This window comes from Oratosquilla oratoria, chromosome 16 (genome assembly GCF_046742065.1).
Source record: "Oratosquilla oratoria isolate Oo_2021 chromosome 16, ASM4674206v1, whole genome shotgun sequence".
Lineage (NCBI taxonomy): Eukaryota > Metazoa > Arthropoda > Malacostraca > Stomatopoda > Squillidae > Oratosquilla > Oratosquilla oratoria.
In genome coordinates this window covers 46,839,497-46,862,252 of record NC_134792.1, presented here as the reverse complement: position 1 = coordinate 46,862,252, position 22,756 = coordinate 46,839,497, and the positions used below count along the sequence as shown (strand labels likewise).

At 40.0% G+C, this 22,756-nt stretch overlaps 2 protein-coding genes across 5 annotated transcripts in view; one reads left to right on the top strand and one right to left on the bottom strand.

Moving 5' to 3' along the window:
• Positions 1-22,756, bottom strand: part of LOC143033965 (uncharacterized) — a 253,952-nt gene that overhangs the window by 214,343 nt on the left and 16,853 nt on the right. The gene's annotated exons all lie outside the window — the stretch shown is intronic.
• Positions 1-22,756, top strand: part of LOC143033964 (uncharacterized) — a 38,611-nt gene that overhangs the window by 1,511 nt on the left and 14,344 nt on the right. The window contains exon 2 of one of the 4 annotated variants that reach the window (XM_076199694.1): positions 12,816-13,008. The exons of 1 other annotated variant lie outside the window; for it this stretch is intronic. In XM_076199694.1, the coding sequence (XP_076055809.1) occupies positions 12,904-13,008 (105 nt within the window). In that variant the 5' untranslated portion in view covers positions 12,816-12,903. Of the gene's footprint in view, positions 1-12,815; positions 13,009-22,756 lie in introns of those variants that run through there. 2 more of the 4 variants (XM_076199695.1, XM_076199698.1) reach the window with 2 other exon arrangements.

The window sequence follows — 22,756 nt, the reverse complement described above, 5'->3', positions numbered from 1 at the left end:
CCCCAAGGTGGTGTAAACCAGCTCCAGCTGTTGGACCCTGCTTTGAGAAGTCTCACTGTACTGACTTTGACCTGAGTAATGTGACAAGGAGACATGAATGACTTCATCCATAAGGTGCTCAGATAGGAGCAATGAATGGGTTTTGGATAGGTGTAGGGTGTCTGCATTACAATGGCCACCTCCTTATAAGCAGGGAAAGGCATTTGGTATATATAGATCCTCACATTTATCAAACCAATTTTTGTCTCCTTTTAAACTGTTCTTTTTCTGGGGTGCCCATCAAATCAACTAGAAGAATGTTTTATATACTTGAGGCACAAATCTGAACTATATTTTCTCCTGTTGCTCCTTTCCTGCATACTACAATTAGATAAACAGCCCACAGATGCAACAATAAGCCCACACCACCCACAAAATTTCTATAATCTACTCCTAACATCTCCCAATATTTACTTGCAAACACATTTACATAAACAAATCATTAAGAATTTTTTTTTTCAAAGATGTGAAACAAGTGTGAAAAGGCAAGTTAGACTGAAAGGAGAGGACAAAGGTAGCATATGGACAGTTGTTAATGGAAGAAAATCTATTGAGAGGTAGATCGATAGAGTACGAGTTCCTGAGGATAGATGAGGACACAGGTTTTGACTGACAGTGGGAGATGCTAGGAGAATGACTGTTGGGAGAAGAGAATGATGAGCTTGTTGCAAAAGAGGAAGTATAAGTAACACTGAAAGAAGCAAAGCTGAAAAGACACATGAGTTGATGTCATGTAGAATGATAAAGAGTGGAGTGGTAACAGTGGAATAGCTGGTGAGGTTGTTCACAGTGTGTCAAAAGGAAGGAAGTGTTCTGGGAAATTGAAGGAGTGTACATATAATCTTTCAATACAATAAGGGGGACAAGTATAAATGTAGGAGTTCCAGATGGATCAGTCTACTAAGAGTGGTTATTTAGGTGTATGGACATGTATTAAATGGGATGATTAGGAAGGGGAGAGGGAGTAATTGGGGTAGAGCAATGTGGATTTGGGAAAGGAAAAAGAGTGCTTAAAGTTTTTGTGAAGATAATGGAAGGGCATAGGTATTTCAAGATGAATACTAAGAGAAGTTTGTATGAAGGATTGGTTGCATTCATGGTGCTGTATGGAGCAGACTTGGAATACAAGAGAGGCACAGATGGAGTGACTGAAGATTTTTGAGATGGGATGTTACAAAAATATATTCCTTACATGAATGGATTGAATGAGGAAAGCAGAGGTGAGACTGAGAAGAAAGTTCTAAGATAAGTTAGAACAATGTTGAGATGGTTTGGGCATATGGAAATAATGAACAAGGAAAGACTAGTAAAGAGATTGTGGAAAGTAGAAATGGCTGGAATAAGCTTAAGAGGAAAGATGAAAATCCATGTGAACAAGTTGCATAAACATTTCAAAGGAAACATGGACTGGAAGTGAAGCATTTATTCCTGACATTTCATCCACTGACTTTCTTTGAGAAAGTCAATAGGTGAAACATCAGGAATAAACTCTTCACTTCCAGTCCATGTTTCCTTTGCCGTCTTTATACAACTTAAGAGGAAAGTCAAAAGTGAAATGTATGCAAGAGATGAGGGGGGCTTTGAATGCATGTATTTACATTATTGTAGTATATAGGAAAGGAGCTACACTTGTGGGGTTCTATCCCTTATTCTACAATTATTATACCTCATACATGCATAGTTCCAACTTGTACTGAATTATCTTTTAGGTTATTCCAGTTTACCCATCAGTATGGAAAACTCATCTTTCAGACATGGGGTCTTTTACAAATTGTTTTCCTGATCTTGTCCCTTTTAACCCAAATCAAGAGACCTTCTATGTCAATGTTGTCCACTCCCATCAGTAATTTGATCACCACAGAAAGTTCCATCTCTCTCTTCAATCCTTTCACTAGTGCATCTTGTCTTTCCTTGAATGCTTTATGTGAAAACCTGGGAACCATTCTAGTCATTGGTCTGTGTATTCTCTTGATCTTGCTTACACATTTCACTTTGTGTAAGGACCATACCATTGCTGTGTATTCCAATCTTAGGGAGATTAAGGTAACTATGATTTTTGTTCATCACTTCTTCATCCACATAGTGAAAAACCACCTATTATGTTATTCTTTCTATGTACCCAAACCACTTCCACACTTTGATCTACCCCCATCTAACAACCCTCTTTCCACCTTGCCTCCACCTCGCCTCTACATTTCTCACTCATCCATTGTAATAACACCTATTTTATTAAGCACTTCATCTCAAAAACATTCAGAATCTTCCTTTCTACCTCCCTTATATTCCAAGTCTCTGCTCCATACAATCATGGATACAATCACTCCTTTGTATAACTTTTTATTTGTATTCATCATCAAAAACCTATTTCTCATAACATTTTTCATTCCACTCATTTACTTGCTTCCTTTACTCTATAGTTTATCTCCATATTCATTCCTCCATTCACTGCCACATGCAACACCAAATATTTAAAACTCTCCACTTCCTCTAGTTTCTTGCCTTTCACATTGACATACAACCTGCCACCATCACTCCTTATACATATCATTTCACTTTTGCTCACATTTACTCTAAACTTTTTCTTCTCACACATCATCCCAAACTCAGTCACCAACTTCTCTAGCATCTCTTCATAGTCAGTCACAAATACAGTGACACCTACAAAAAACACCTGGGTCACCTCTTGTCCCTTTAACCCTACCCACTAACAAGGAAGACAGGAGGAAATAGAAGGAAGGGTAGCGAGTGGTGGGATGAGGAAGCAAAGAAGGTTGTAGATGAGAAGCAAGCATTCACAGATTGGTTCCAAAATAGGATGAATCATATGAGAGGTACAAAGAAAAAAGAAGGAAAGCATAAGATAAAGGAGGCAAAGAGGTGAGCAGGTGAAATGGAGTAAGAGTACGACAAAATTCTGAAAGAAATAAAAAGATGTTTTGGAAAGAAATTAAGAGAGGAAGAGAAGGCAAATCAAGTAAAGAAAAAAAGGTAAATGGTGCAGATGGAAAGATGATAATCAGGCATGATCATGGGTGACCAAAAAAATCTATATTGGCCAGGGGTCCAGGGACAGAGCCCCTGATGGGGTCAGGGGACTGCGGGCCTAGGCTGAGTCCCTGGGCTGAATTGCTAGTAAACAAACTCATGCAAGCTGTTCTATTGATATTGCTATCGATATAATTCGGCCAAAATAAAATCAACCCCAGTCATCACCTTGCTATACGTACACGTGTGCACCACACCACACAATGCTACACAAAATGAATCACTTGTGGGCCAGCACAAAATAAACTGCTTACACACAGGTACAGCCAACATACAAATCACCCAAAACTTCACATCAACCAAAAATTATTCGACTACAATAATTTATTTTTTTCTTTTTAATAGGATCATTTATTACAATCAGGAATTAATGAGAATCAGGAATTAATGACAAAAATCGAGATCATTGTCCGGAAAAGAAAAAATCTGAAGAATATCATGCCTGATAATGGAAGAGACATCAGTAAGAGGAAGATGGGCAGAGTATTTTAGGGAGTTGCTAAATGTGAAGGAGGATAAGGAGGGAAAGGTAGTTGCAATGGGAAGCACTAAGAAGATAAAATGACAGTGATGAGGAAAATGGAAGAGAAATAAGGAAAGATGAGGTGAAGGCAGTTGAGATGATGAGACCAGGTAAGGCACCTGGGTTGGATAGGTGTCATGTGGAATGTCTAAAAAAGGGAGGTACAGTGATGGACTGGCTGGTGAGGTTGTTTAATGTTTACTTAAAGGAGGGTGGAGTGCCAGATGACTGGAGGAGTGCATGTATAGTTCCACTTTACAAGGGAAAGGGGGACAAGTGTGAGTGTTGTAGTTTCAGAGGGATCAGTTCGTTGAGTGTAGTTAGGAAGGCTTATGGGAGGGTTTTGAGAGGATTAAGAGAGGAACAGAGGAAGTAACTGGTGAGGAACAGTGTGGGTTTAGGACAGGTAGGGGTTGCATGGATCAGATTTTTGTGGTACGGCAATATGTGAGAAAACTTTAGGAAAAGGTAAGGATGTTTTTTGGGGGTCTTTTATGGATTTGGAAAAGGCTTATGACAGGGTAGACATGAAGGCAATGTGGGAGGTATTACAGATATATGATAGAGGAGAAATGCTGTTAAGAGCGGTCAAGAGTTTTTATGAGAGCAGTAGAGCCTGTGTTAGAATCAGAAATGGAGAGAATGAGTGGTTTGAGGTAAGGTGGAACTTCATCAGGGATGTGTTATGTAGTCTTGGCTGTTCAATTTATACATGAATGGGGTGGTGCAAGAGGTAAACACAAGGGTAATGGGTCAGGGATTGTAGATGGTTAAAGAAAGTGGAGAAAAGTGGGAGATAAGCCAGTTTTTGTTTGCTGATAACACTGCAATCATGGCAGGATCAGAGGAGAGATTAAGGCAGTTGTTGTTGTTGTCGTTCCCTAGACTGTCTGTCCGAGAAGTCCCGTCTCCCCAAGGAAGGCCACAGCCGAAACTGGGTTTTCCCACAAATCCTTTATAGAGTGTATGTTGTGTTGTTTGCGTGCATGATTGTGTATAATGCAGTCTTCCATTATGTGTTGTATGGTATGGGGTGAAGTGTTACATCCTGGGCAGCTGTTCACAACACGGTCGTCCAGCCTCTTCTGATAGCTTAGAAGTGCTGGGTGGTGACCGCATCGCAGTCTGGCCAAGTGGACTCTGTCCTTTCGTGGGAGAGAGGATTCAGAAGGGTGGATATCAGGGGGTCTGGCATGCAGCAGTGTGTTGTCTTTCAGTGTGTTAATGGAGCGGTGAGTGATATGATTATGAATATGTTTCCGGAGGCTGGTATTTGGTGGTTGTGGAGGAAGAGAAGAGAGTATCTGTGCGTAATAAAGGTCTTTGGGTGTAGTTTTAATGTTTCTTGGTGTGTGTGGGTGTTCTGCTATGTAGTGTAGCGGGTGTGATGTGTTTGTGGTGGCTGCAGCAAGTGTTTGTGTGCCTCTCATGTCGAGGTGGTCCTTGACTTTGAGGACTTTTGTTTCATGGTGTAAATGGTCTGTAGGTGATGTATTTGTGCAGCCTGTAATTGTTTTTAGGGCTTTGTTTTGTATGATTTGAAGGGTGTTGGGCAGTTAGTGACAGAGTTTGAGAAGGTGTGCAAAAGAAGGAAGTTGAAGATAAATGTGGGTAAAAGTAAGGTGAGATGTACAAGGGGAGAATGTGGCAGCAAACAGGAAGTGAGTATTAAGGGGGAGAGACTGGAGGAAGTGGATATTTTAGAAACTTGGGTGCAAATGTGGAGGGAATAGGAGTGGGGGTAGAATGTAGATTGTGAGAAGCAAGTAAATGTCTCGGGGGATTAAAAAGTGTAATGAGAAATAGATATTTGGGAATGTATGTTAAGAGGAGATTGTCTGAAGGAGTCATTGTGCTGACAGCACTACAGGGCAGAAACAGTGAACATAAGAGAGGAAGAGAGGGAGTATGTGTTTGAGATAAGGTGTTTGAGAAGTATGATAGGGGATACTAGGCTAGATAGAGTGAGAAATGAGGAGGCGAGGAGGAGAATGGGGCTGGAAAGGAAGTTGGGATATAGGATTAATGAATGAGTATTAGGATGGTTTGGACACATGGAAAAAATGAGTGAAGAAAGATTAGTAAAAGAGGAGTGGAAGGATCGAACATGAGAGGGCGACAAAGGATGAGATGGATTGATGGGGTGAAAGGGGCATTGGGAAAGAAGGGATTGTCTATTGAGGAAGGATGGGAGAAGACAGAAGATGGGGTGAATGGAGAACGGTTGTGTATGGATGATGCTGTGATGCATGGAAAGGAGTGGGTGGGGGATGGGGGGTGAGGGAGTATGTGTGAATAATAAGATGACGCAGCCTGAAGGGATCTATCCCCATTTTCACTTTTTCTGCATGAGGGGACAGAGAGGGGGGGGGGGTGCCCATTAAATGAAGTGGCCTTCCTGTGGATGTGCTGAGTCTTGCAGTGGGCAAGATCCAGGAGGAGCCAAGATAAGAGGGAGGGAAGGGGGTGAATGGGAGTGGATTTTATGCCTGTTTTTTTGGCTACCTCCCTTGTATGGGAAAAAAATCCTATGGTACATGTATATACTAACTACACATCTTTGCCTACCTTTCTCAGATTAACCTTCTTTACCATCCTATTCATACAATATTGATCAACCATGGCAACATCACACAACCCCACATTCATCTCAAACCATTCTCTCTTCATTCCTGACCCTTACATGTCATACTATTCACGTAAGGAAAATTGACTACTTTTAACATCTTTCCCCCTATACCATCCATTCACAATACACTTCGCCTGAGATCTGTGGCTCTTCTGGAGAAGAGATCTGGGGCAATGAATTTACTAACACTCCACAACATTTATCAACCCTGTCATGTGCATTCATCAAGTCTATGAAAGTAAAAAAAAAAAATTACCCTTTACCAAATACTTCTCACTTATGTCTTATTACATAAACCTGTTCTATGTACCTTCTTCTCCTAAACCCACACTGCTCCTCTCCAATTAACCCTCTCTGTTCCCTTCCTAATCCTCTTAATGAACATATGCCTATACACTTTACTAACCACTCAACATATTGACCCCTCTAAAAGTACTACATTTATACTTGTCTCCCATCCCTTTTCAAAATGGAACTATAAATGCACTTGTCCAATCCAACAGTACCCTTCTTTTCCTTAAACATTCTTTTAACTATAGCTATAACTACGCCTTTTGTTAGACATTCCATGACAACCATCCAACCTAGATACCTTCCCAGATTTGATCTCTTTCAATGCTACTAATATTTTCTCTTTTGCTGTAGCCATATACTTCTCTCCCATCATTCTCCTGTTCTTTGTGTAAATGACATGATGAAAGGTGCATGTTTGTGGACGATTCAAATATCGCAATCAAATGAAAGATAAGGACTGTTGATTGTCACAAAAATATGTAGGTAAGATGTATGGATGGAGCCAAGAGTGGAAAATTAATTTTAGTGCCAAAATTGCAATTTATTGGTCATTGACAATACCACAGTCAATCAATTTGTTGTTCCAGATCTTTCTCAGAGGCAACCCAACAGCTCCCTGGTAACCAGCAGCACCCACTGGACTAGACCATAAGTCATTCAAGGAAGAAATATTATGTTGTTGTATAGGTGTGGCTATGGTGGGACTGTAAGATTACTTGCTTGGTGTTTTGTATGTGATGGCTGCCACTGTGACAAACCTGTAAGAGATACTACCAACTCAATTAAGACCAAAAATGAATGGAGAAATTAACTCCTGAAGCTATCCAGTCACAAGGTGTCAAGTCAGTCCCACCTCCTCAAGGAACTATGAGGAAATGGGAGACCTCTATTTACACTTACAACTTGGAAGTGAACAAACATGTATCAAAGATTTGAGGAACTACGAACAGGAAACAAGCCATGGACATTGCTTGGGGGAAATGGAGTTGAGAGAGAGAGAGGAAAAAAAAAATTGAAAGGGGTATTGTAGATAAATGCAGAGACGATCCAAAATTGTTTTACGGGTTTATCTATAGTAAATTAAGACACATGGAAGAAATCACCTAGCTGGGAGTGTTGAGTTTTTGAGGCTTTGACTCAGGCAGAAAAAATAAATGAAAGTTTCCAGTTTGTCATCATAAAAGGAGAGCAGTTTCTCTTAGAGAAAAGCAAGGTGAACAACTTGGTTTTAGAAAATATAAATGTAGAAATAGGGTAAGAGCTCAGTCTTTTGAGATCATTGGATGTGAGGAATGCTTCAGAACCTGATAGGCTCTCAAATTGGATACTTAAAGAATGTAGGGAACAACTGGTGGACAAGATACAGTTTTATCATATGTTCATTACAAGGAATAATGCCACAGGACTGCAAAAGTTAATGTGGTACCGTTACATAAAGGTGGAAGAAAGGAGACACTGAGTTCTTGGCTGGCATCACTGACCAGTACAGTAATGAAATTACTTGTATGTGAAAGGATTTTAAAAGATTATTGGGTCAAATATCTTGAAGAAGATAATTTTGACAGAGTGGCTTTAGATGTGGAAGGTCTACATGTCACACTGATTAAACTTTAACTTGAGTGAATATGCTGTAAAAGAGGGAGGTCTGTGTGTACCCTGATCTAGAGAAGGCTTTTGATAAAGTACCTCACACACAATTTATATGTAAACTGAAGCATATTGGGGGACTAAGATATAAACTACTTGAATGAAATATTTTTTGAAGGGAAGGTATATGAGGACAGTTGTGAATGATAAAGTGGATGGATAGTTGTGACCATCAGAAATCTGTAGGACTTGATGTTAGCACGTATAATGTTTCTTATCTATGTTAATGACATGATAGAAGGTACAACAACCTATGCCAACATCTTTCCAGAGGATGCAAAGATCATCAGAAGAGTGAAAAATGAGGACAGTTGGTTCTTGCAAAAAAGATCTAGGCATTATGTTCACTTGGAGCCAAGAATGGAAATCGAATTTCAATTCCAAAATTTGCAAAGCAATGCAAATGGGCAGTAGCTCAACAAGTCCATCTTAACTATTCCTTGGGAAGTAAATCCATTACAAAGGCAAAAAAGGAGAGAGACTTAGGAGTGTAGATAAAAGATGTATGGATTGCTGTTAAAACACAAAGGTGGCTTTCCACTACATGGATGAAGAGAAGATGAAAAAAAACAAACAAACAGAGAAACCCTAATCCATCCAAGACTGAAGTGTGCGTCAATGGTACGGTTCCCACACAGAGTGAAAGATATAAGCAAGAAAGAGAGAACACAAAGGACCAAACTGGTTCCCAGCCTGGGAGATAAGCAATATGAGGAGAGACCAAATGCACTGGATCAGCCAACATTGAAAGATTGAAGAGAAAAAAGTATTACCTAATTGTAGTGTACAGGGAAGGTGTTTTGATTACAGTGTTCAGGTCATTTAAGGGGGTGGATTACACTGGTGGAAAAGATATCTTGATTAGAGAAGAGAGGGCTTTAAAAAAATCATGTGAACAAATTGATACAGACTAAATGTCTAAAGGATATGAAGAAGTACATATATATAAATATTTGAAATAGCTTAGAAGGTCCAAGCCAGAACAATACAAATTAAAATCTGAGTATGATTACTAGAGAATAATGAGATATAGCCCAAGTTGAAACCATACTTGAATTTGTAGCCAGGTATGATAACTGAAGAATATGAGACAGGACCACAATAGTGTTGCTCCTTTCCTATATACTGTAATTAGGTAAAATTAGGTCAATACACACACAGACTGGATACTTAATGAATGCAGGGAACAACTATCTATCTACCAGGAGCTTTTTTCCCTTTATAAGAGAGGTAGCCAACAACAGACAAAATTTATAACCCACTTGTGTGTTTATTGAAGAAAGGGAAGGTGCCACAGGATTAGAAAAGGGCTATCATGGAACCCATTCATCCAAGAGATGAATACTCTGGCAGATATTCATTTTGGTGTCAGAACTGGATGAGTTGGTGTGCTGCAAAAAGAGAGGGGTTGGGGAGATTGTATACTTTGACATAAAGAAGGCCATGCACACAGTACCTCATCATTGACTACTATGGATACTGGAGCATATTAAAGGATCTTTTTTCAATAGTCTACCATCCTCCTCATTTTTCACTCTTCTCATGATTTTTGCATCATCTGCATACATGATGTGATAGCTTGTTGTTTCTTCCATCATGTCAGTGACATAGACGACAAATATTATTGGTGCAAGCACTGAAACTTGGAGAACTTCGCTTATTACTTCTCTCCATCTTGACATCTTATCCTTATGTATCTTTCGTTCAAAAAGTCTTTCATCCATTCTAGTCATCTACCACTCTGTCCTTCAACATGCTCCAATTTCCACATAAGTCAAGGTACACACAGTCCACCCACCCCTCTCTCTTTTGCAATGTATCAATCACTCTCAAGTAAAAACTTAAAAAGTTTTACACACCTTCCAGATCTCAAGCCAAACTGGCTGTCTACCATAATGTTCATCTTTTCAAGATATTTGGTGAACTGATCTTTCACAATCCTTTCACTATTGTGCTGGTCAGTGATAACAGCCCATAATTTAGTGGTGTCTCCTTATTTCCACCTTTGTGAATTTGCACCATATTTGCCTTTTTCCAATTAAGCAGCACAATATCTTCTTTCAATGAACATGTACACTAAGAATCTTGTCCACTAGTTGTTCCTTACATTCATTAAGTATCCACTTTGAGATCTCATCAGGTCCTGAAGTTTTTGTCACATCCAATGATCTCAAGAGATTGACCATTTCCCTTACTTCTACACTTATAGCTTCTAAACCTGGTTTTTTGCTCCCTTCACTTTCCTCCAAAATAGTGCTCTCTTCTGTGAAGACCAATTGGAAATTTTCTTTCACTATTTTTGCCTGGGCTGAGTTTTCTTCAAAGACCTCACCACCCACTATTAAATTGATTAATTCCCTATCTTCATTTACCATTTATAAACCTGTAAAAAAAAAAATTCAGTTCATCTCATATAGTCATTCCTAGCTTGATTGTAAGCATCTTTTGTTTTACTGTGTTATGAGTAGTCCTCACTACTGTTCCTCACCTCTTCCCGGCCATCCCATGACCTTATTGACCCACAAATGGTCCCATAGGACACAACTTGCACACCCTCAGCCACATGACCATCACAAAGCCCTTTTGAAGAAATGCACATGCAATTCACCACCCTAAGACCAACCCTGTCAGGCCCCCAAAGATGACTAACCAGTGCCAGGGTCTAACATGGGTGGGACAAAGCCTCCTTGAGGAAATACACATGCAATGCAAGTGTCGGCCAGCCACGTGACACAGGAACACTGGATTCCTTGAGGAACACATTCCTTCTGTTTTCATGAGTCACCGGTGTCAAACATTTTGCCTCCAACTTCCCACAAAGCACACCCGACCTCACACCACTTAGGACCATGGGTCATGACCTGCCTGTGTATATAAAGGATGGACCAATGCTGAAGAGTAGATCATCTGAGAGCATCATACATGATCCTGGCTCACTGCTCCTTGCTTTCTCATCTCCTCCCCCATCCCCACAAACAGATCGCCTGGGGACACAACTTGAAACACAGTTGCCACCTCCCTTGCTGTCTTGTCCCCTCCCCCACCCTAATGGCACCCAACATTCATTGCTAAATAAAACCAACTCTCTCTTCATCAGTTTGCCTTCAGCCAGCTAACATTTGGCTGTCCAATGTGGGGCAGACCACCTATATAACATATTGCTTCTTCTCTTCCTCCATTTTCTCCAAGCCATATCCTTGGCTTTTTTGCAATCTCACGCTTTTTTTAAACCAGTCATGTTTCTGCTTCTTCCTTCCACTAGCCTTTGGTACATGTTTGCTCACTCCTCAGTTGTAAATGTTAAGATTTCCCATTTCCTCCTTATTCCAATGGTATTCATGAATTCCTCTAAATTTGCTTCTTCAAAGAATTTTTTCAAGCCTGAGTAATCTGCTTTCCTAAAATTGAGTCTCCCTTGCCTATGTGATTCATTCCTTGGCACTATTTCCACATCCTCCAGCTGAAATTCTGTTATATGGTTACTTTTTCCTATTAGTGAGGGATCTAAGCCTAAGATTGAGCATTTTTGGGTTAAAAGCATGAAACTTGGCACACTGATAGAGTAATCCTAAGTGAACATTTCTGGGTATGGAGGCAAGCTGTCAGAATCCCCTGGTGCCCACAGCAGGAACTATGTCTTACCATGTGGTAGACATCACAGAAATTAATTAAATGGTCTTAAATATTTTATTTTTAAGTTAGGAATATGAAACTTGGCAGGTTTCTAAAATATTTAATAAGAACTATCTCTTGATAATAAAAATGGAATCAGAGCCCCCTAGTGACCAAAACTGCAAACATTCTTTTTTGTTGCAACCTCTGAATACAATTGTGAAAGGACCTGGGCCTTTTTGTGCATTTTGTCAATATAAAAGCTGAAATTTTCCACTACAATGGATCAAATATTTCATATACAAGTGTTCTTGAAGAAGTTTTATCTGAATATATACAATAAACATAACATTAAACATTCATTCCAACATGTAAACAGACTGAATGACAGTGATCATCTTTACAAACAACAAAAAAGTTTTGTCATTTGTTACATAATTTTGAAATTTTATAACCACTCACCACAAAACCAGAATGAATACTGTTGATTTAAGTCAGAAAAAGATTCAGTTTAAGGTGCCTAAGTCTGGAAACAATCCCCTTTGTAGTGCATTTGAGCTGTGCTTTGTTGCATTTACAGACCTATGCAAGATTTCTTGCATTTACAGCATATCAATTCAAAGCACATATGTGCTTGTCGAAGGGTAGTCCACTTTGGTGTCCACCTGTAACATGCTGCATCCCATTCCCATCCAAAGAGCAATGGGCTGGGCAAGGCTGGGTCTTTCTCCAGGGACTGACCCCACACGTCCTCCTTTGAATGCTGCTCTGAGTAAGTTGCTTTAAAGCAGCTTCTGTAGGAGGAATGCTTTCCAGAGACCTTAATTTCCTAGAGAACATCTATTGCCTTACTTCATTGATGTTGGGGAGCTTAATGGTTGTCATTCCACAGCACCACAAATCTCTCAATGAGAGCCAGTGAGCTCTCCGTCAACTGACATTGCGGATTTGACAGTAACAAGAAAGCTTCTGTGACCTCAGGGAACACATGTCCTGTCTCCCATGCACTTTTTTTTCCTTCCCCAGCAAAGAAAGATGTCACATCACAGCCTGTGAAAGCAAGGAAGAATGGCAAAGCCTGGGCCTTGGATGATGGCAGAGCAGCAATGATCTCATGAATGATATCCACAGTTCAGATGTCCCAAATGATATCCACAGTTCAGATGTCCCAAATGATATCCACAGTTCAGATGTCTTAATCTGGTGGAAACATGCAACAGTAAGTACAACAACTTCAGTGTCTGCTGTTCTGATGAGGATGTATTGGTGGCCTTTGTTGGCAGCATCCATGACATGCAGCATGGTACATGTGTCTGCTTCCTCCTGGGTGCAGAGTTTCAGGAACAACTTGTCTGTCACTGCTGCATTGCAGACCACTTTCTCATTCAGAGTACAGAAACCTTGTTTGATGTCCTCCTCAATGCCTGCAACATGTTCAGCAAGAAGAAAAAAACAGCTCAGTTTTGTTGTCATTATTGTGACTGCCAGTTTCCTGAGATACGGGTGGTGTGAGTTACTTTCCTGCAAACACCACTGCCTCTCTTTTCCCTGGTTGATGTCTTGAGGCTGTTCATTGTAGACATCAAAAACGATATCTACTCTGTCTACCTTCTTCAAGATGTTTTGAATGTGGGGCACGAAGACTTGTGTAACATAGAGGTCTTTGAAGCAATTGGAGTCAGAGAGTGCAACACCATAGCACCATCCAGCACAACTGCAGTAACCTAAGGGACTGTGTGGTCAGCTAGATAGACCTTCCAGGGGAGAGAACAAGTCAGACTTCATATCTGATCTCATCATCCCTGACTTTGACAGAGAAGGTGGCTATGGCTGGTTCTCAAACTTGAAGAACTCCTCAAGCTTTCCCTCTCAAGAATGGCAAACAATGTACAGCCTGGAGAACAATGCACAGTCAACTTTCAACGCAGATACCTGATTTTTCTGTTTTGAAATATTATGAGACTTTGAGAACAGCGACAGCTTGTTCTTCTTGATAGGCTATGAAACTGACTTTGATGAGTTGTGATGCGTTTAGTTACAAATGTCTAATACTGACGCTGTCCCAAGTCGTACACACTCTTGAAACTTTCTACAGCTTGGCTGATGACAACTTTGCAGCCAAGTGTCAACATATCATTGCTGTCCTCTAGGAAAGGACTTCCAAGATCTATAACCTTGAGAGCAGTTACCTCCTTCACAAAGGAATTCTGAATACTTGGTATCTGCTCTTGGTGTTTGTCATTGGCTGCTTTCTCTGAAGTGTTCTCAAAGTCGTGGATGAGTCTGCTGGCCTCTGGACCACCAATCATCCAACGTCTTAATGATGCAGAATTGTTTGTCAAGCCTACAGCACCACCTTTTCCTTTGATCAGAACATTTTCTTGCTCATTTGCCTGATCTAGTCATTGCAAAGAACCTGTGACCCATTTTCTGAACTACAAACACATCTTCAGAGAACTCCAGAAACACAGCAGGATGAGACTGCTGCTGACCTGACATGTCATGGATGTGAATTGGCAACCACCTGGCATAGTTGGTGTGATCTGTAGAAATGCACAAGGTGTCAATCTAACTAGTGATTCAATATACTGTCTGAAGTCACCCTCCTAAAGTGAATGTACATACTGAAGAATATCCATCTCCAACTCCAGCAATAAGTTCCAAAAATTGAAGTGTGATTGCTCTGCACACATCTTCTTGACCCACTCATGAAAGTCAACAATGTCTTCATCAGAAGAAATGTGTTGCTTGTAACTTTCATAGGCCTGGCAGTCAGAGGTAGAGAGCGGATGCAGTGACCGTGTGGGCATGACGTGCCCTAGTCAGGCATGCTGCTTTGAGATGCAAGTCAGCAATACCACCAGTTGCAACACCAGCAGTTGACATGACTCTGGTCCATCCACTGTCTGTCAGCAGGTCTCCTAGGACCTTGAAGAAGGTCATCTCAGTGTGCATTGTACACAGCATCAGCACAATCTTGCCTTCACTGTAACTGTTTGGAAATGCCCACTGAATAATTTTGTCAAGGGCAAAGAGAGGTTGGTCCATTGCCAACACAGGAACTTGACCAGGATTCATAGTCTGAGTAGTTGCCCTTACAACATCCATGGCATGCTTAATCATTCCAGGTGTGTGTGCCATTTCTGTAAAAAGTGGCAACAAGGCTATTGTGCCAGGGTACAGACATGACGTCTGCAGACTGGCATGAACTGATTACCTGTCAGAAGAAAAAACAGGCATAATAGGAATTGTGGAGACAAAATTAAGGGGTCCACTACCACCAAATAGTGTTGGACATGGATCATATAATCTCTGGATTAAGAATAAAGATGAAAAACAGGGTGGAGTCAGGTTTTTGGCTAAGAAAAACTTAAATGTGAGCAAAGTTACAGATGGTAAAAACAGTGTGGAAATGATCATGATGAAAGTTGAAGATAGTAACATGAAAAGTAGAAAGTTTGTGGTAATTTATGTGCCCCCAAAAAGGGGCTCTTGGAAAGAGAGTGAATATTCTAAAATGTTAGAAGATACAGGGCATTCATTAAATGAGATGCTGGAGGATGGAGGAAACCTGGTACTTAAGGGAGACTTTAACCCCTACCATACGGTGCCGCACACATAGGCATCATGAGGAGCAAGTGGATTCGCGACGCTGCCATATCGGCATCTTGATTATATTTATTGTAGTCGCCCCTGCGTTTTGACATTCTCCATAATCTGCCCTTAATCACATTCTCTATGGTTTTCAAAATTCACGGGTGAAAGAGAGAATGATCGATATAAGCGGTGACTATATTTTATGATGCGAGTATTATTACACGTCGTACGGCTGGCATTGGCTGCTGCCCGCGAGATTTAAGTCCCGGAGTGAAGTGGTTAACTACAAAGAAATCTGTTGGGAAAAGATGACAGTGAAAGGTGGAGAGGATCTATGGGGTAATGTATTACTTGACATGACTCTAGAACATACAATGACACAATGGGTAAAAGAAAATACCAGATACTGAAATAATTAAGAACCGTTGAGACTAGATTTAATATTTACATCAGAACCTGAAATTGTGAATAAAATTTAATACATGACAGCACTTGGGAAGAGTGATCACATATTAACCCCTTCACTTTGGGCCAAAATCTCGCAGGCAGCATTAGCTGCTAGACGTGCAATGTTGCATCATAATACTCGCATTATAAAAAATAAAGTTACTGCTGTATTGATCGTTCTCTCTTTCACCCATGAATTTTGATAACCATAGAAAATATGATGAAGCCAGTTTACAGAGTATGGGGGTCACGCAGGTACAACTACAATAAATATAATCAAGACGCCGACTTTGGCATCCTCGTGTACCCACTTGCTCCTCATGATGCCTACATAGGCGTCATCGTATCGAAGGGGTTAATAGAGTTTGAACTAAAGGATGAAATATAGAGAGAAATGAGAAATACAGAAAAAAATGACTGATGTATAATAAAACAGACTTTGGGAAACTTAAGAAATTTTTCAAAATGCAAGTTGGGAAAAATTCTACAATGAAGAGAAACAAGTGGAAGAAAAATTGATGATTTTGATGGAAATTTATAATGAAGGAATGGATAAATATGTACCAAGACAGAAACAGGAAAAAAGTGTATATCAAGTGTTGGTTTAACTGAAGGTGCAGTGAGGCAAAAGATAAGAGAGATAAAACTTGGAAAAGATGGAAAAAAAAAATTAAAAACCTGGAGAGGGGCAAATATATATCAAAGGAATGAATATGTAAAAGTCTGCAGACAGGATAAAAGAAACTATGAAAAAATACATAATAGAAAAATGTAAAAACCAACCTAAGCTATTCTATAGATATGTGAATGGTGAATTCAAAACCAAACAGGAAATGGTGAAACTACATCATGGAAATATAGAATACACAGAAGATTTAGAAAAGGCTGAAGTCATGAACAACTGCTTCAAGTCAGTTTTCACTAGAGAAAATGTAGAGCACTGAGATAAAGGGTGTGATGTGGGATCTCCCCCATGAGGGAAATAATAATAACACAAAAAGAAATAATGGATCATTTAACAAACCTTGACATCAGGAAACCACACGGCCCAGACAGAATTGCAAATTGGATACTAAAAGAATATAAAGAACTAATGGACAAAATATACAAGTTACTTACTCAAAGAAGTAAAAATACCAAAGGACTGGAAAAATACCAATATATAGAGGAGGAAACAAGGAAGACCTAACAAATTACAGACTGGTTTCCCTCACTAGCACTGTAGCCAATATTTGTGAAGAAGTTATTAAGAACAGATGGATAAGACATCTGGAAGAAAACAATATACTAAACCTGAAACAATTTGGATTTAGATAGGAAGATCATGTGCCACAAATTTTATTTGTTTATACTCAAGACTAATAGATATAATACAAGAAAGGTACAGATGGGCTGATTGTGCTTTCCTAGACTTACAAAAAGCCTTTGACAAAGTACCACAAAAAATTATGAAAACTGGAAACCATAGGAGGGATACAAGGTATACTACTGAACTGGATGGAGGATTTCTTGCATAGAAGGAAAATGAGGGTAGTGCTCAGAGAAAAGAGTAACTTGGAGAGAGGTGATTAGTGGAGTTCCACAAGGATCAGTATTGACTATGTTTACTATTTATGTGAATGACATGGATGAAGATGTGGAATGTTACACAAGCTTCTTTGCAGATGATGCAAAATTGCTGAGGAAAGTGAATACTGAAAAGGATTCTGAATTGCTGCAAAGAGATCGAACAAGGTTTAGTCAGAGGTGGAAAGTGGACTTCAACATCAAGAAATGTAGTATAATGGAATTTGGAAAAAAGTAAAAAAAAAAAATATATATATATATATATATATATATATATATATATATATATATCAGGACAATATAAAATCAGTACAAAAGAAGTAAAGAAAGTGGGATCTGAAAAAGACCTGGGAATAATCATCACAAATGACATGTCTCCTGATAAATAGAAGAACAAAATTGTCAAGAGAATCTTACAACTTGCTAAAATCAATAAAGGTGGCTTTTACCAACTTGGACGAAGAAATGGTGAAGAAAATATTAGTTACACTGATAAGCCCTAGACTGGAGTATGCTGCAACACTATGGTCACCCAGTACCAAAAAGAATATAAAGAAAATTAAAATAATCCAGAGAGCAACTACAAAGATAGCCCCAACACTTTCAAAACTGTCATATGAGGAGAGATTGTCAAAACTGAAATTACCGACTCTGGAACAAAGAAGAGAAAGAGGGGACTTGCTAATGATCTATAGAATCATGAAAGGTGTGGAAGTCCTTGATAGAGAAGACTTACTAAACTGGGATAAGAAAAATACAAAGGGATATATAAAGAAACTCGAAAAGGACAGTTAAAGAAGAGACCTAAAAAAAAAAAAAGCTTTCCATGCAGATTGGTGATGTCTGGAACAAACTGAACAAAAAAATAGTGTGTGCAGAAACTATACACAAATTTAAGAGCAAACTAGACACTGTGAGATACAAAGACAGGACACCACGAGTATAGATCCCCTTCCCATAAGATACTAGATAAATACAAATACAAGATGGCATCTGACTCACTTAGGTCTGGTTTGTCCAGGACCTTTCTCACATTCTCCAACCAAGCACGTTGTTTCACAGGAGTACTAGTATTTGATGGCAGTTTTGTGAGACATGCAGGTCCATGTACCAATGGGACTACAGGATCCTTCTTTGACAGAACAACTGGTTGAACATTTGTGAAGCTTGTTGGAAGACTGGATATTTGCTTTTCATTGGTCACCACCCTAGTAATGATGGGATGATATCTCATAGTGCCTAGCTTGCCTTCTCATGGATGTTGTGCTAGGGAAATGCTGGTACCATAGAAAGAATCCACTGAAGTGGGAACTGGGGTTGTGGTCAATGTTGTCAACAGCAGCTGTTGTGAACAAACCACTGGACAGCTGTGGAGGACACACAAACCCTTGTTCTTTGTACATATGGCAAACACTGTTTGCCACATCTTCAGACACAGAGAGGAATCTTGGGTATGAAATACAAAGACCCATACTATGAAATATGTCCACCAGCTCACGCTTTCTGGTTTCTCCATACACTTTTAATGCAAGATAGATTGAAGCTGGGGTTTCACAATCTCTATTGTGGCAGACATGCCCCATAATGAGAGCAGATAAGAGACCTAGATCGCACTGTGTTGAAAGCAACCAAGTGAGAGTTTGTTAGAGATGCCTTGAATCGATGCCTTCCAAGCCTAACTGATCTCTGATATTTGGACCATTCAATATCATGCTTCAGTGAAGTCAGTGTTGTTGGAACAGATTTCTGTTAAAAGTTCTCTATAAACTGACCATTACATATTTGCTTGATCTTGAAAATATTTCTGCATATAATATTTGCAGCCTTTGCTAATAATATGCCCTCTGTATCATAGTCAGCATCACATGCACGTTTTAACCCCTTCGATACGATGACGCCTATGTAGGCATCATGAGGAGCAAGTGGGTAGGCGAGGATGCCAATGTCGGCGTCTTGATTATATTTATTGTAGTTGTACCTGCGTGACCCTACTCTGTAAACTGGCTTCATCATATTTTCTATGGTTATCAAAATTCACGGGTGAAAGAGAGAACAAGCAATACAGCTGTGACTTTATTTTTTATAATGCGAGTATTATGACGCAACATCGCACATCTGGCAGCTAATGCTACCCGCGAGATTTTGGCCCGGAGTGAAGGGGTTAAAGCAGGACCAATATCTTTTGTGAATGCCAGCACTTCTTTGCCTTTATTTTGTACTTGCAAATCAGAATGTGTTCCTTAAACAATGTTTTGTGCAACTGCCCATTCTCAGCACCTAGCTCTTCAATTCTATCCCAGTAGAGCTTTTTAAGAGCTTGCAGTCTGAACACAGGTCATATTTCAGGCAACTCTCAATATGACTCAATGTATGATATCAGTTTAGCAAATACAATGCCATGCAGAGCACTTGAGTCATTCAGATTGTTGTCTTGATTTCTCTCACTGTTTGGCATGTTTGTAGAATTTTGCTAACCACAGAGTGTGATATTGTGCCTCTATTGCCACCATATCTCCTGCAGCTCTCTTTGACAACACCTTTGTGTCACAGAGATCAGTGGCAATTCGGCAGACCTTGTAATCCAGCTCAAAGGTTGAAGCCCTGTGCAGCCCAGATGACTCACCCTTCTCATCACAGAAGAAGCATAGTGACTTAGTCATCAATTGACACAAACTGTTGCCTAGTTTTGACTGGACTTGCTGTATCTTATGTTTCACACTTGCACTTGACTACTCTTTCAAGCATCCTGGTGTTAATCTTAGCTCAACAAGATCTGTGCACTTCAGCATTATTAACAAGAGGGTTTCTACCATGCCATGACATCTAACTGCTTAACATTTACTGAGAAAGATAGATGGTTCATTTCATGGAACTTTTTGATATTTTCAGCCATGTACTTGTACGCAGCACATTTATCTTTCCTCTTTGAAGAAGCAAGACTGTACAAGTTCACTTGCCACTGCTTGACACAGAACATTTCTTCTATTTGGATGAGGAAATGGTCAAGAAAATATTATTTACACTGATAAGACCAAAATTGGAGTATGCTGCAACACTATGGACACCCAAAACTAAAAAGAATATAAAGAAATTAGAAGAATACAAAGAGCAACAACAAAGATGGCACCAACACTCTCCAAATTGACATACGAAAAAAGATTGTCCAAATTGGAACTACCAACTCTGGAACAAAGAAGAGGAGAGGAGATCTACTATTTATAGAATCATGAAAGGAATGGAAGTCCTAGATAGAGATAATTTATAAAAGTGGGACAAGAGAAAAACAAGAGGACACGAAAAGAAACTCATACATATACCAAAGGCTTTTTCCCCCTTACAAGGGAGGTAGCCAAAAAACAAAGGCATAAAAATCATTCCCACCCATTCCATCCCTAATACACTTCACTCCCCTCCACCCTCTCTTATCTTGGCACCTCCTGGATGACGGGTCATTCCTGCATCTTGTCCACTGCCTTGGGTCAGAAGCAGTGTCACAAGCAGCGAAAAAAATACACGGGAGCAACGAGCGATTTCGCTCGGGAAAGTTCCAATGTCGCTCTCGCAAATCCAATAGCGGGAGCAATTCCCCACAAAAAAATCACTCCCGCAGCAAGATTCAACGTTTTTCATGCATTATCCATCATTTGGCAATCCCTGAATCCCATCACCATTGATGAAAGGATCAGAGCAAACACAACTTACCCGTGATCAATCATTGCATTATCAATCGATATCATAAACGCAACGCATCAATCAACTTTAATTTGTTGATGTACGTACATATGTGTACGCGGTATAGCTGCTAGAGTTCAATGGCTTACTTAGCCTAGCTTCGTATCAGCTGCATGCGCGCGTATACTAGTACATGTTGACTAGACTCTACACGAGACTATCATGCTACATAATGTCACTAGTTGCGAAATGCATGGTACCTGTATGCAGGGAAGTTCATTGGTTGCATGCAGCTAGCTGCCCAATCAACGTGCTGACTACATGTACAATGCACCATACCCAATACCACATCACCGCATGCATACATACACTGTACATATGCAAACTCGCTCCGACATGAGTAATGAGTTAGCCTTCCAATAGTTTGAAGGAAATCGAACCTGCAAAAACATGGCTCTGGAAGTATCAAAAATGGCTCTGGTGGAATAATAAAAAAAAAAAAAAAAATTGCCCTGGAAAAAAAGTATTTTTTTCCCTGGTCACAAGACACAGCACATCCACAGCAAGGCCACTTCATTAATTCAGTGACCCCCCTCTCCGTCCCCTCATACAGAAAAGGATAAGACAGGGAGAAATCCCTTCGGGCTGCATCAAATTTTTCTCATGCATACTACCTCATTTCCCATTCCCCCACCCATTCCACCTCATGCATCACATCATCATCCATATACAACACTTCTCCATTCACCCCTGTCTTCTGTCCTCTCCTGTCCTTCCTCAACAGACATTCCCCACTTCCCCAAAGCCCCTTTCATCCCATCCATCCATCTCATCCTAGGTCACCCCCTCATGTTCACTCCCTCCACATCTGCCTTCCATACCTCTTTTACTAGTCTTTCTTCACTCATTCTTTCCATGTGTCCAAACCATTCCAATACTCTTTCATCCACTCTATCTTCCAACTCCCTTACCAGCCCTGTTCTCCTGTTCTCATTTCTCACTCTATATAGCCTAGTAACCCCTATCATACTTCTCAGACACCTCATCTCAAATATATGCAAACTCCTTCTCTCTTCTTCTCTTATGTTCCATGTTTCTGCCCCATACAGTGCTGTTGGCACAATCACTCCTTCATACAATCTCCTCTTATCATCCATTCCCAAATATCTATTCCTCATTACACTTTTTAATCCACCAAGGCATTTACTCGCTTCTCTCAATCTACATTCTATCTCCACCTTCACTCCACCCTTTCCTTCCACATTTGCACCAAAATATCTAAAACTATCCACTTCCTCCAGTCGCTCTCCCTTAATGCTCACTTCCAGTCTGCTGCACTTTCACCCCTTGTACATCTCATCATCTTACTTTTACCCACATTTATCTTCAGTTTTCTTCTATCACACACTCTCCCAAACTCTGTCACCAACTTCCTCAATCCCTCTTCTGATCCTGTTATAAATGCAGTGTCGTCTGCAAACAACAGCTGGCTCACCTCCCACTTTTCTCCATTTTCTTTAACCATCTCCAATCCCTGACCCACTACCCTTGCATTTACCTCTCGCACCACCCCATCCATATATAAGTTGAACAGCCAGGGTGACATAACACATCTGTGACGAAGTCCCACCTTTACCTTGAACCATTCACTCTCTCCATTTCTAATCCTGACACATGCTCTACTA